We start from the raw sequence: 12,636 nt of genomic DNA, 5'->3' as shown, positions 1-12,636 counted from the left end.
TAAGAACCTTTGAACCTACCATGTATAAAATTTAGCACCTATGTATTTTTATAATCTGAAACAAAGACAGAAAATGAAAAACTAACAGAGTTTTATTTGAAATCTGATCTCCTCTGATTATTTATAATTATTTGTAATTTATAATGTAATTTTGTAGATACATTTTAATAAATGTTACAAAAACTAATATTATTATCAAAAACTTCGAATTTACCAACAAAAAAACCCAATTGTTCTGTTATAAACAGTTTTATATCATTTGGGTAACACAATATTTTATATATTTTTTTGTTCATTCTCATATATATAAATCTAAATTATAAACATTGTATTGTAAGATGTGCTAATTTCATAGGCGAGGGTGTTCTATGTAAATGATTTTCAAGTACAGTTCAATTATAATGCATTCAGACGTTGTGGATGACGTCATAACAAATACCCATTTATATGTTTGCTTTTCAATTCTGTGGGATTTCGCGGTATTAATTTGTACAAATCCTTGAAATATTTAGCAAATTATATAAATAAACAAATGTAGGTCACCTTTTCATTATAATTATGCACTTCTAATAAGAATTGAACTTGAAATATTATTTGTAGTATTGCACGCCTCATAAGCGAAGCGTTGAGGTGGGTACTACTGTCACTTCGCGCAAAACATCTGATTTTTCAAACTTAAAATGTCTTTATGTATCATACATTGCACTTGTAAGATAATACATACACACACATATTAAGAAAAAACACTATTTTTAACGTTCATGATATTTTTGATGTCATTTTTGTTATTTAAACTAGTTAAAAAACAGTTTAAAAAAGTTCTGTCTTGGACGTCCGTGTGTCTGTATGTGCGGATCCTTTTTCTTGTTAACACGATAGCGACCGAAATACTTTACTAATCGAGTCTTTTTTTTCTCTTACGCTTGAGTATGCTCAGGAATAGAACCCTCGATGTGGTTTAATTGTTATTAAATAAACAAAAATAATAATTAATAAATATTTATTAAAAAAAAATTATGAGGCGTGCACTTTTGGATTTTCCAAATTATTTTTATTTTTGTATCTCCTCTGAGATATGGCTCTCCATTAACAAGAACCTCATACCGGTCGACATAAAAAAGACGGTGTTTCTTTTATTTGTAACCCAGTTAAAAAAAGGCAAACTGAAGAAAGTATTTCTTAAAACTTTTAATAAATCAAATATATTTACATGAGGGTTGTACTCCTTATTTTAAGAAATTGAAATTATTAACTCACACAAAATGACTTTGTAACAACAGGTTTCAAACGAGATACGTTCAAAAATAATCGATTTAAATGTAACCATAGGTTAATAAGGTCAAAGGTACCTACTTGATTAAAAAAAAAACATTTTATCTTTTACACGTTTATTAAATAATTTTCTCACATATTACACAATTATTTTTAGACCGTTTAAATAATGAAATCAATAAAGTCAATCGAAACTGTTATGTTATAAATACATTTTTTGTGAGCTTTTCAAATTATCCACTCCTTCAAAACCACCATTGCTATTTATTTTCCAAGACCACCTAATCCGAAACTGCCGTTGCCGAAAGTGTCTTTTCCGAAGCCTCCAAAGCCTCCCCTAGAGCTACTTTGCCCGAAACCGCCACTTCCAAAACTTCCTTGGCCGGAACCTCTTTGCCCAAAACCAGAACCACCCGGTCTACCACCAAATTGAGGTAATCGGGGTAATCGCACACCTACAACGAATTGATACAAATAGTTACACGTTACATAACATAAATTAATTGACACATTTGAGCAGTTGATGAAACTGGAACTTGGAAATAAAATCTTTCGTCACATTGATAAATTTACTTTTTATGAGCAGGGTTTGTATGATCTCGCCACAACTTACGAGGTAATTACATCGGCATATGTATATTATTAGAATATTATTCTCTCTTTAATATTTTATAGAAAGGTCTTCAGAAATCAAAATCAGAATAAAAAAATAAGTTAAAATAAGTAAAAATAAGTTACGAAAAATAAGTTATGGAAATTAAGAACAAGTTTAAAAATTTAGAAAACTTCTTGAATTCTAATCGTCGGGCCAAGTGGGGACTGGAAATAAACAAACATAAGAAAGAACAACAAAACAGCAAAAAATCAAGGCATTCGTTAAACTGAGAACTGTTGCTAATCCATACTAATATTATAAATGCTTAAGTAATAAGTAACTGTCTGTCTGTCTGTTACTCAATCACGCCTTAACTACTGAACCAATTTGCATGAAATTTGGTATAGAGATATTTTGATACCCGAGAAAGGACATAGGATAGGTTTTATCCCAGAAATTCCACGGGAACGGGAACTATGCGGGTTTTTCTTTGACTGCGCGGGCGATGCCGCGGGTGGAAAGCTATTTATATAATATTTACTCGTATTTCAAATGAGAAAAACACAAAATTTATATCAAAATATCTCATTATTACCTACTATCACCTGCAAGAGCAAGTCCCAAAATCACCAAACATATTAAGCAAATTAATTTAAAACGCGCCATTTTATTAACACTTGGCTGCAACTGAAATATAAGTTTAAGTATTCTTCCATTTTATACAACAACAATGTTAGATTAATATGTATTAGGTACTGAAATTAAAACGATAAAACGTAATAAAAGCGTACTTAAGGTTTTTATTTGGTATTATTTTTAAAATAATTGTTATTTGTATTTAGGAAGTCTCTCCTTGAGTTACTAGGTAAGTACTTCTAAATGACAGCCACCATGATGAAAATAAAATATCTAGAAATTTTTTTAAATTCAGCAGCAAATTCAGCTATTTGTTTTTTTTATCAAAATTAACAGGAAAGTGGTTACTTGGGTAGATAGTGCATATATTTTCACTTAGATTGTGAATTAAATGTTGTGAGCTGATTCTTGTATCACCTATGTGGAAGCGATTATAGTTTCAGGTTTAATCGATGATCTGCAAGAACTCATTTGGTAATTATCCTTCAGTCGTGTTTACCTTCATTCCTGTAATAATCTTTTGCATTAATAAACTATTGTATAGCTTCTATCGCGGGCCTTGAGCGCGGGGACCGAATCCAGAAATTGCTTAGCGAAAAACCTCACGCTCCCCACTCCGATGGGCGCGGAGGTATGGCTTGGAGGTTTTACCGCGGCAGTCCCCAAGTGCCACACGTCTTTTTTTCTTACCGTACACCGTCACACTCACACATAATTGAAAAAAAAAGAAAAATCTACGTAACAGATATTTTAAATGTTAGTTGAATCCTCATTTGGGTAATTCACAAAAGCCCTTTTCTTAAACTTTGAGCCTTGTATATTTTTTTTAAATAATGCATTTATTAATATTAATAATTTTTATCTTGATTATTGATCAAGTCTCTATATACATATATTCGAGTCATTCGATTACACATAATTACAAAAAATACATTTATACATATTTAGACATAGTTTCGTCAAATTTTGTTCTAAATGTTTTATGTGTGAAATAGTCAGGAAGTAATCGTAATTGTGTACCTACGTCTCATATATTGCAAGTAAAAAAACACAACGTAGGAGGTAATTATTTATTTAAAAACAAAAAGATCACAAATTCGGACGGTTTTACAGTCTTATACATCAATTTGATCATTTGCCAAAGGAGTTAGCACTGGAGCTCGACTGCGCACCACCTCTTCCTGCACTAATGCTGACACTCTTCGAAATGCTAATGGACGGACCACCTCCTGGACGGTTGAAACCGGGACGGCCGAAACCACCTTGACCGAAACCGCGTTGTCCGAAACCGCCTTGTCCGAAACCGCCTTGTCCAAAACCGCCTTGTCCAAAACCGCCTTGGCCAAAACCGGGACGAGGTGGGCCGGGGTTAAATCTGTTCCCACCAAAAGCTCCTGCCTGGGCGCTCGCACTGGCCCCTCCAAACTGTGGAGATCTGGCTATCCGAGCTGTAAAGATAACAAAGTGTTAACTTGTTCAAGAGTAATTCAACTGAATGAGATTTATAAAGTAGATATTTACATCTAAAAGTATCTATATAGGTGGATTTGAAAATGGTTTGTTGCCAAGATAACTAGAATTTCGTGTACACACAGGCACATTGTATGTATTATTTTGGTTTAAATGAGATCTAGATGAGATTTCAGAGTATTTATCAAGATCATAAACCTTCAGACACCAACAAATTGGAAAATCTTTGTAGTTCACTACGTCAACTTAAAAATTAAAATTATAAAATTTGCATCTAAATATAGAAACGTATTGACGTTTATATCCCAGTTGATAAGAACTATTTAAATTCTATGTAAATAATGTGATAATATTATTTTTAAGTTGTTTTTATTACCCGAGCATAATTGATTATGACGTAAGACCATGTGAACATTATAAGTGATAGCTCTACATGCTGTCTAATTAAGTATACATGGATATGTATATCAGAATAATTTACACAAAAAATGGTTTTACAAATACAGATGCATAAATTACTAACACAATATCATGAGTCTTGTCTATTCGTATTTCGTAAACACTATGCCTAAAGGCGAATAGAAATGGAGACGTGTATTATTTAGGCTGTAGAAACATTATTATTGAATAGATAATATCTAAATGTAAATATCTATTGTACAGTCTGGATTCTGGATACCAACTCTATCCCAATTTGTATTTATTAAAATCAATTAAAAAGTACCTGCATGGCTTATTCCAAGGACTACCAAAATCAAGACACAGATTAAATTTAACCGACTCATTTTGTTATCACACTGTCACTAACGCAAGGAACATGATGCCTCAATTTATATGTAATCACTACAATACGTCCACTTAACAGCTATGTGTATATTAGTATAGATTCCACATCATCACAATTTATATTATTGGCCAGTGTAAGACGACACCGCTCAAGCTCAATCTATACTAATATTAAAAAGTTTGTTTGTTCGCTTGGCTGCTAATCTCTGTAACTACGAGTCTGATTTGAAAAATGATTTCACTGTTAGATAGTCCATTTATCAAGGAAGGCTATAGGTTGGATACCATCACACTAAAACCAATAGGATAGGAGTACCTAATGCCGGTAAAACCGCAGGGCACATCTAGTTATGTTAAGGTAAGTATGTTAAGGAGGGGTCAAGTTATACTGGTGTAATGATGCGAATTTTGGCAGTCTGTTTGTGTTTGTTTTCGTTAAGTTTGTTTCCAGGCGACTTTTAGGGTTCAGTGTTTCTTTTATCGAGCATAATTTTGTGTTTTAGAAAAGTATTTTTAATCATACCAGTATCAATCAAAGATTTATGAATATAAAGAAAATATTTAGTACTGTGGGGTTCGTGTCTTGAAAATGGTTGAAAAATAACTTTTTAAACATAAGTTACTACTTTTCTATTTATTCAGAAATTCGTCGGAATAAAGGTATTACTATATTTTTGATAGTTCTGTAAAGTTATGCAAAACCTTCCTTTTTAATTAGGTTTCAACAATATGTATTTAAAAACATTATAACAAAATATAGAGAGAAGAGTAGAGAAGGAAACAAAAATAATATCTTACGGAACCCACTGGAATTTAAATCATAACAAATAAGTACTTGGCTATTAAAGTTTATTGACGCTGCGGTTTTAGTTAAATATAGAGAAATACACGGGGATTACCTCTGATAAATTTCTGAGTAATATTATCCGTATATATTTGAACTATACATTTTCACCATAATTTTCTCAATTCTCAGTGTTGTCAGTTGTCATCAAGAATTTTGTTATGAAATTCATTTCATGGTAGATATACCTAAAGAGCAAGCTCTAAAAACTGTATTATTGACTAGCTGCTCCGCGCGGTTTCACCCCCGTGGCTCCACTCCTGTTGGTCGTAGCGTGATGATATATAGCCTAACCTTCCTCGATAAATGGGCTATCTAACATCGAAAGAATTTTTCAAATCGGACCTGTAGATAGTTCCCGAGATTAGCGCGTTCAAACAAACAAACTCTTCAGCTTTATAATATTAGTATAGATTAATGCTAAACATAGCACTCATTACTAAAATTTCTCATAAATAATCGATCACATCAGAAGTCAAAGGAAGCCTTATAGCAGGAATTACTTACATATTGCACAATAATGTAGTTTCTACCTTTAAAATGTAAAGTAGCTCACTATGTAAATAGTGGAAATTACTCATTAGCCATTATTTTTTATATTAATAATAAAAAGTAAAAAACTAAAACCCAACTACGACAAAAAACGGCGGTGAAAAAGTATAAAACAATATTTTCAGAATACTGAACTGAACAAAGTTGCTAATGTAGTTGCAAGTAAATGGACACAGTAGACTCTACTAAGATGCCTTCGTTGTAAATTGACAATTATTTATTTATTTATTTATTTATTTATATTTTAGGAGAATCTACAGCTGTATCCTTAAAGATAGTCACATAATATAATACTTACAATAAGCCATTTACAGATTCTCACGGCTAGAATAATGTTAGTATATAACAATTACAAATGTGAGCGATTACGTACACGAATCAAATGCTTAAAAGTTAAAACCAATGCTATTGTAATGGTGGCCATACACCATACTTCCTATCGTCCATTCGGCTTGACGCTACCGATTGGATCAGTTAGAACTGACCATGTGTGGGAGTGGATTGGCATTATTTGGCATGATAGTTATACTTGACGGAACAATCGAAATTCGATTCTTTTGGCTTGATTATGGCGATTGGATCATGTCGATTGGACCGTGTATGGCGGTATGCGATCGTCACTTCAGTCTGGTCAAGATTTTTCGTCCAAGCTGAAGCATAGGCGCTTCGCTCGCTTGGTCGATAAAAATGAAAGTATATGGATGTTTAGATGTCTACGGTTACGGATTTGGATAAGATTTGTTTGGGAGATAGATGAAGTACCAGATTACTTAACACATTGGGTACTTCTCATTAAATAGGCACATATATATAACAACAATCTTCCCGGCATATAATCCTTTTTTTGTTTCATTTTTACGAATAAAACGCCCTAAACGGCTAAAACATCGACGTCTGTCACCGGTGACGCCATGGCTTCAACTGAACGTTGCTGCCGATTGGACAATTCAAACGTTGTGTGTGTGGTCTCTATGGACAAACTGCAGATTGGATCAAGCTACAGCGTCATGCCGATTGGACGATAGGAAGTATGGTGTATGGCCAGCATAACACTAATCAAATTACATATCAACTTGACCACCAAACTGACGGAAGAACTCATTAGCTAACTGACGCTTAATGGAGTAAGAACTGCTGCAGAATAAGTCAAAGTCGAACTGTTTTGATAGCTTGTTAAAATTATTGCTTACGCGTAGAATAAACGAGTTTTGACGATAGTTAGTGTTGACTGCGGAAGTAAAGATAGGATTATATTTACGAGATAAAATTGAGGGTGTGTATAAAGAAATTTTGGCTAGTAGTTCTGGGCAGTCTATTTTATTGGATGTAATGCCTAAAAGTAATAAAATATCAGAAATCTCCCGGCGATATGTTAGGGGTAGGAAGTGAAATTTGCTGCAGACCTCGTAATAATCCTCAGATTTGTACGGGACGTGTAATCGGTAACATAGGAATTTCAAAAATTTCATCTGTATTCGTTCAATTCTAGTTATATATTTATCGTATCGCGGATTCCATATTGGCGACGCATATTCTAGAATGCTACGTACGTAAGCACAAAACAGAATTTTAAACGTTTTCGCCTTTTTAAAATCTGACGAAATTCTCATTATAAAGCCTAAAGCTTTAGAAGCTTTAGCTAGAATATAATCGATATGTTTATCAAACATGAGTTTTGGGTCATGTATCACTCCTAGATCTCTTATGTCAGGGCTAGTTCCAAGATCTTGATTTTTTATGTCATCATTATGTCATACAATAGGTACTATTCTGAAGTATGCAATATTCCACTATGTAGAGATAAATTTTCATTATATGTAACGTGTGACTACGCCTTTCCAAACATGAAAATTTATCTCTACAGAGTGGAGAATGATGGTATGTACTGTATTCACTTTTTATGTTATTGTAATGATTTAAATGTTGTGTGCAGTTTTAATTGAGTTGTAATTTTAATATTGATTCATTTAGTAAGTTGATGTAAATGTTTTTGGATTATATCCTGTAACTGTGCCTTATATAAATAAATAAATAATAACAACATTCATTGCGTTTGTGTCAGAGGCAAAAAGGGTTTAAATGGCCCTCTATATAATACTTAGGTACTATGAATTTCAATGGCTCTATTTTCCCTATTTCTCTATCGCACAGCTTTTATGTTCATTTCTGTTTTCGTGTTTAGTAAGTATAACAATTTACAATACAATAAGCATATTTTTATACAAATAAGTAGGTTCATAAATTCAGTTGTAATAGGTATTTATGTTTCAGTTCAGATAATATTTCAAAACGATTTCATCAAAAATAAACAACAAGTAGGGTTGCAACAATTTATTCATAAAACACAACACATTGAAACATCAAATTAACAAAACACAAACTTATATTAATTATCTTACATTCTATATTTTAATGGAACGCACAACAATCCAATCCTCATCATTTCATTTACAATAATATACCAGTCTATACAAAACAGATCATTATTCATTTGCCCACAGCATTCGAGCTAGCTTGAGCCACACCTCCTGTACTGATACTAACACTCTTTGCTATGCTCAAGCCTCCTCCGAAACCACTTCCTTGGCCATGTCCATGTGAAGGCGGATAGAAGCCGTTACCAAAACCACTATAAGGCGGTGGAGGCGGGTAAAAACCACCCCCAAAATGCGGTGGAGGTGGTGGAGGTGGGTAAAATCCACCCCCAAAAGGCGGTGGAGGAGGTGGAGGTGGAGGAGGGGGTGGATAAAACCCATGTCCAAAGAAAGGCGGTGGTCTATGTGGATAGAAACTGTGTCCGAATGGTCCGCCAAACCCACCCCCTATTGCTAATGCATTTGATTGCGCGAACTGAGGCGACCGCTCGACTCGATTTGCTGAAATAAAAACATTTTACGTAGATATTTGCTAAGCATAATATAAATAATTTATCAAAACAAAAATCTATCATTATTTTGTGTTAGTATTCTAAAAAAATATATAGTTACTTAATATTGAAAATATTGAATCGATCAATATTGAAGTCGACAAATTATAGTACCTATGTGATATGTCTTAGAAAAAAGTTACCTGCATTTGCTATACTAAAAATAACGATGAAAAACGAGCAAAATATTAAAAGACGGGCCATTTTTCTGTCTGGCTTATTCTCAACGCTGAAAATTGTACTGACGGCAATATGACATGTTTATTTATATAAAAGCAACAATACTTCTATTAACACCTGTGTGATTATTGTTATATCACACCTTATGTATTTCTTCAATATAAGTAGTAAATACCCGATGATGCGCGTGGATTGATAAAAAAACCCATATAAATTAATTGGTATTGCTCCTGTTGTTATCATGAAGGATTATACTTTAGTACAAGTTTACATTGCTTTTAAATTATTAAAAACTTTTTACGTACATATTTAAAGCGGTCAATAATATTTAAAAAAGAAGACTGAAGACGGCACTTAACTTTTGAGAAACTAGTCCTCAAGTTATTATTATTTCAGTTTTTAGGTTACTAAGAACTTATTCCAACTTATTAAATCAAAATTAAACAAAAATAAAAACTCAAATCGAAAAATGAAACAAAATGCAAAAAGCCAACATCACGCGGTGTTCCCAGGCGGTCACCCATCCAAGTACTGACCGCGCCCGACGTTGCTTAACTTCGGTGATCGGACGAGAACCGGTGTATTCAACGTGGTATGGACGTTGGCGATAGGCATAACGAAATTACTTTATATAAATGGTAAGCTACATGATAACAATATTTTTTTACTTTAATATTAAAAGTATATAGTAACCTTCCTCGTAATTCAGACAAATAAAAGCGACTTCATTTCATACTTTGTAGTTGTAGTGATGTAATGGTAAAGAAAAATATTAAAAAGAGGTGTTTTACTATATTCCATGAAAAAAATTACTTACGAGATGAGGGATAAAGAATCTAGGTACTTCACAGACTGGTTTACACTCTTTATTATAGAGTAAAATTGATTTTATAATATGCAAACTTTCCTTATCAATTTTTAAGACGAACCTAAATATGATATCTTATAGGTTTGGATATATATTTTGAAACTTTCGTGTAGTGTTTTTCTTCTAGGGTAAAATACAACATGTACTTATTTTTTAATTGTTATTTTAACAACATTAACATTATTAAAACACAAATAACAATTTATTAAATATGTCTCTATTAACACGTTATTTAACATCCAATGTAACAAGTACAATTTGCAGTCTTCCAGTACATTTATTAGGTATTTATTATCATTTGCCAAAAGAGAAGGCACCAGAGCTGGATTGGGCTCCGCCTCCTGCACCGATACTGACACTCTTCGATACGCTCAGGGAACCTCCACCAAAACCACCGAATCCAGGTCCAAAGCCCCCGCCAGGTCCGAAGCCCCCGCCGGGTCCGAAGCCCCCGCCAGGTCCGAAACCACCGCCGCCATAACCGCCGCCGCCGTAACCGCCTCCACCGAAACCGCCTCCGCCGTAACCGCCACCGCCAAATAAGGGTCGTATCGGAGAGTACCCTCCATAGGGCCCGCCGAAACCAGAGCTCGCGCTAGAACTCGCTTGGCTGTACCCAAACTGCGGGGAACGGGCTATACGAATACCTGCAAGTAATTTATTTATGGTAGTTATTATATTATTATATCAATAAAATATTTAGATTGTAATGTTTTAGTAGATTAAAGTGTTAAGAATCTTTTAACAAGATTTATCTCAATGAAATTTAAAAAATATATATTTGAGCAAAGTTTTTGATTTATTTATGCTATCCTACTTAGATATACATTTTTCAGGAAGAATATTCTTTCACAGTAAAGAAGTGTTAATCTAGTCTAGCTTTAATATAAAGCTAATAATCACTTTTTCACTATTCACTTTGTCTCTATTCATAATTATAATTATTTAAATGCTCTGTCCAAATCTCTATCTCATTGTGTTTACGAAATAGAGGGTGCAATTTTTTCAATATATATCTTATATATAAAATTCTCGTGTCACAATGTTAGTCTGCATACTCCTCCGAAACGAGTGGACCGATTCTCATGAAATTTTCTGTGCATATCGGGTGTCTGAGAATCGGCCAACATCTATTTTTCATATGTACCACGGGCGAAGCCGGGGCGGGCCGCTAGTGTTTGTCTAAAATCAACAAACCTGCTTGTGATAGTCCAGATATTATGAGCAAAACACAAACACACACATAAATATAACGAATCATTTTGAACGCACCATATAAGCTCTACATAAACTGACATAAAATATATGATATCATCCATTTATATAATTACAACCATACATTTATGTACTTGGTTGTATTAGCATAGTACACAACCCGGCAGTAACCGATACAATACCAGTATAAAATGAACCATAGTTATCTCATAGTATAGGTAAGCAAGAGGTCAGCTTACAGTGGTAATATTGGGAAATTTTTAATTTAATTTAAAATATAATATTACGCCGTGTTTAATGTTCTTGTGTTTTGGAATTCCTTTAGAATATATGAAAAACAAGTTCATATGACTTGAATTTCCTTAGTCCTTATTAGAAACTTTTACAAACTAGAACAAGAATCGAAGTGATTTTTACATGAAAGTAGGTGAATACATAATATCTATTATGTATCTTATGTCCAATTACTAATACCGTAGGTAGCGTAAGTAAATTTTTATATTTAAAGTTAAACTATCTTAAAGTAATATAGCATACAGCACTCACGTTTCACGTACATATCCAACCGTGAAATGTTGAAATCAGTTCAGTATAGTTCCAGAGATTGGCGTGTTCAAACAAACAAACTCTTCAGCTATATAATTATTATATACATATTTTCAAATTGTAGATTACGTAATAGCACAATATTACGAATATACGGAACCCATGTAAAATTAAAACATAACTGTTTATTGTATTCATGTGGACTCGTTAGCGGGTATTACCAAATTCGCGTTCTATTTCGAAATAATATTTGCTTAATAATTAACTATCGATAAGTCCTTGACAAGGTTTAAGGCTTTACATTGGAATCTTTGGAATGTACAATACGAACATATTATATTATATTTGTTCATAATAATTACTTAGAATAATAATTATCTCTATATATACAAATGAATCCCTATTTCCCTTGGTCACGACATCACGCGTGAACGGGTGGACCGATTTCGAACATTATTTTTTTACAATATTCCTTAAAGTACGAGGATGGTTTTTATGGAAAGAAAACATAAACATGTACCACGGGCGAAGCCGGGGCGGACCGCTAGTTATCATATAAAAATCTAGAGTTGTAGAGTAGAACGTATGACATCGTGGATCGGCAACTGATAAATGGAACGAGATACAAGACTATTTTAGCCCATGTGTACATAAATTATGTAATGTAATAGGTACCTACTATGTTTTATCTGCAGTGCCTACAAGCCTACAAGCTTAGGCCGCCTGTCCATCTGCAAGAAACTTCC

At 33.4% G+C, this 12,636-nt stretch overlaps 3 protein-coding genes and 1 non-coding gene across 4 annotated transcripts; all 4 read right to left on the bottom strand.

The window, feature by feature from the left end:
* Nucleotides 1-3,559: 3,559 nt before the first annotated feature.
* Nucleotides 3,560-4,799, bottom strand: LOC149487465 (uncharacterized). The gene is made up of 2 exons (XM_089695842.1): nt 4,698-4,799; nt 3,560-3,951 (listed from the first exon to the last, which is right to left on the bottom strand). Exons 1-2 carry the CDS (start codon nt 4,756-4,758, stop codon nt 3,635-3,637), a joined length of 378 nt encoding a protein of 125 aa, XP_089551968.1. The 5' UTR covers nt 4,759-4,799; the 3' UTR covers nt 3,560-3,634.
* A 3,686-nt stretch (nt 4,800-8,485) lies between these two features.
* LOC149487464 (uncharacterized) lies at nt 8,486-9,559 on the bottom strand. The gene is made up of 2 exons (XM_089695841.1): nt 9,225-9,559; nt 8,486-9,031 (listed from the first exon to the last, which is right to left on the bottom strand). Exons 1-2 carry the CDS (start codon nt 9,283-9,285, stop codon nt 8,643-8,645), a joined length of 450 nt encoding a protein of 149 aa, XP_089551967.1. The 5' UTR covers nt 9,286-9,559; the 3' UTR covers nt 8,486-8,642.
* Nucleotides 9,560-9,748: 189 nt separating this feature from the next.
* On the bottom strand, nt 9,749-9,867 carry LOC149487463 (5S ribosomal RNA). Its single transcript, XR_016315812.1, has one exon. It is a non-coding gene; the product is annotated as a 5S ribosomal RNA (ribosomal RNA).
* Nucleotides 9,868-10,330: 463 nt separating this feature from the next.
* LOC149487462 (uncharacterized) lies at nt 10,331-11,436 on the bottom strand. The gene is made up of 2 exons (XM_089695839.1): nt 11,327-11,436; nt 10,331-10,776 (listed from the first exon to the last, which is right to left on the bottom strand). The coding sequence occupies exons 1-2, from the start codon at nt 11,388-11,390 to the stop codon at nt 10,424-10,426; spliced, it is 417 nt and encodes a 138-aa protein (XP_089551965.1). The 5' UTR covers nt 11,391-11,436; the 3' UTR covers nt 10,331-10,423.
* Nucleotides 11,437-12,636: the final 1,200 nt, after the last annotated feature.

This window comes from Colias philodice, chromosome 6, assembly GCF_061535455.1.
Source record: "Colias philodice isolate Cphi_HAF_F1 chromosome 6, ilColPhil1 Martin Lab GWU primary, whole genome shotgun sequence".
In the NCBI taxonomy this organism is placed as follows: domain Eukaryota; kingdom Metazoa; phylum Arthropoda; class Insecta; order Lepidoptera; family Pieridae; genus Colias; species Colias philodice.
The sequence above is the reverse complement of the archived record's forward strand: the minus strand, read 5'-3'. Positions and strand labels throughout refer to the sequence as shown.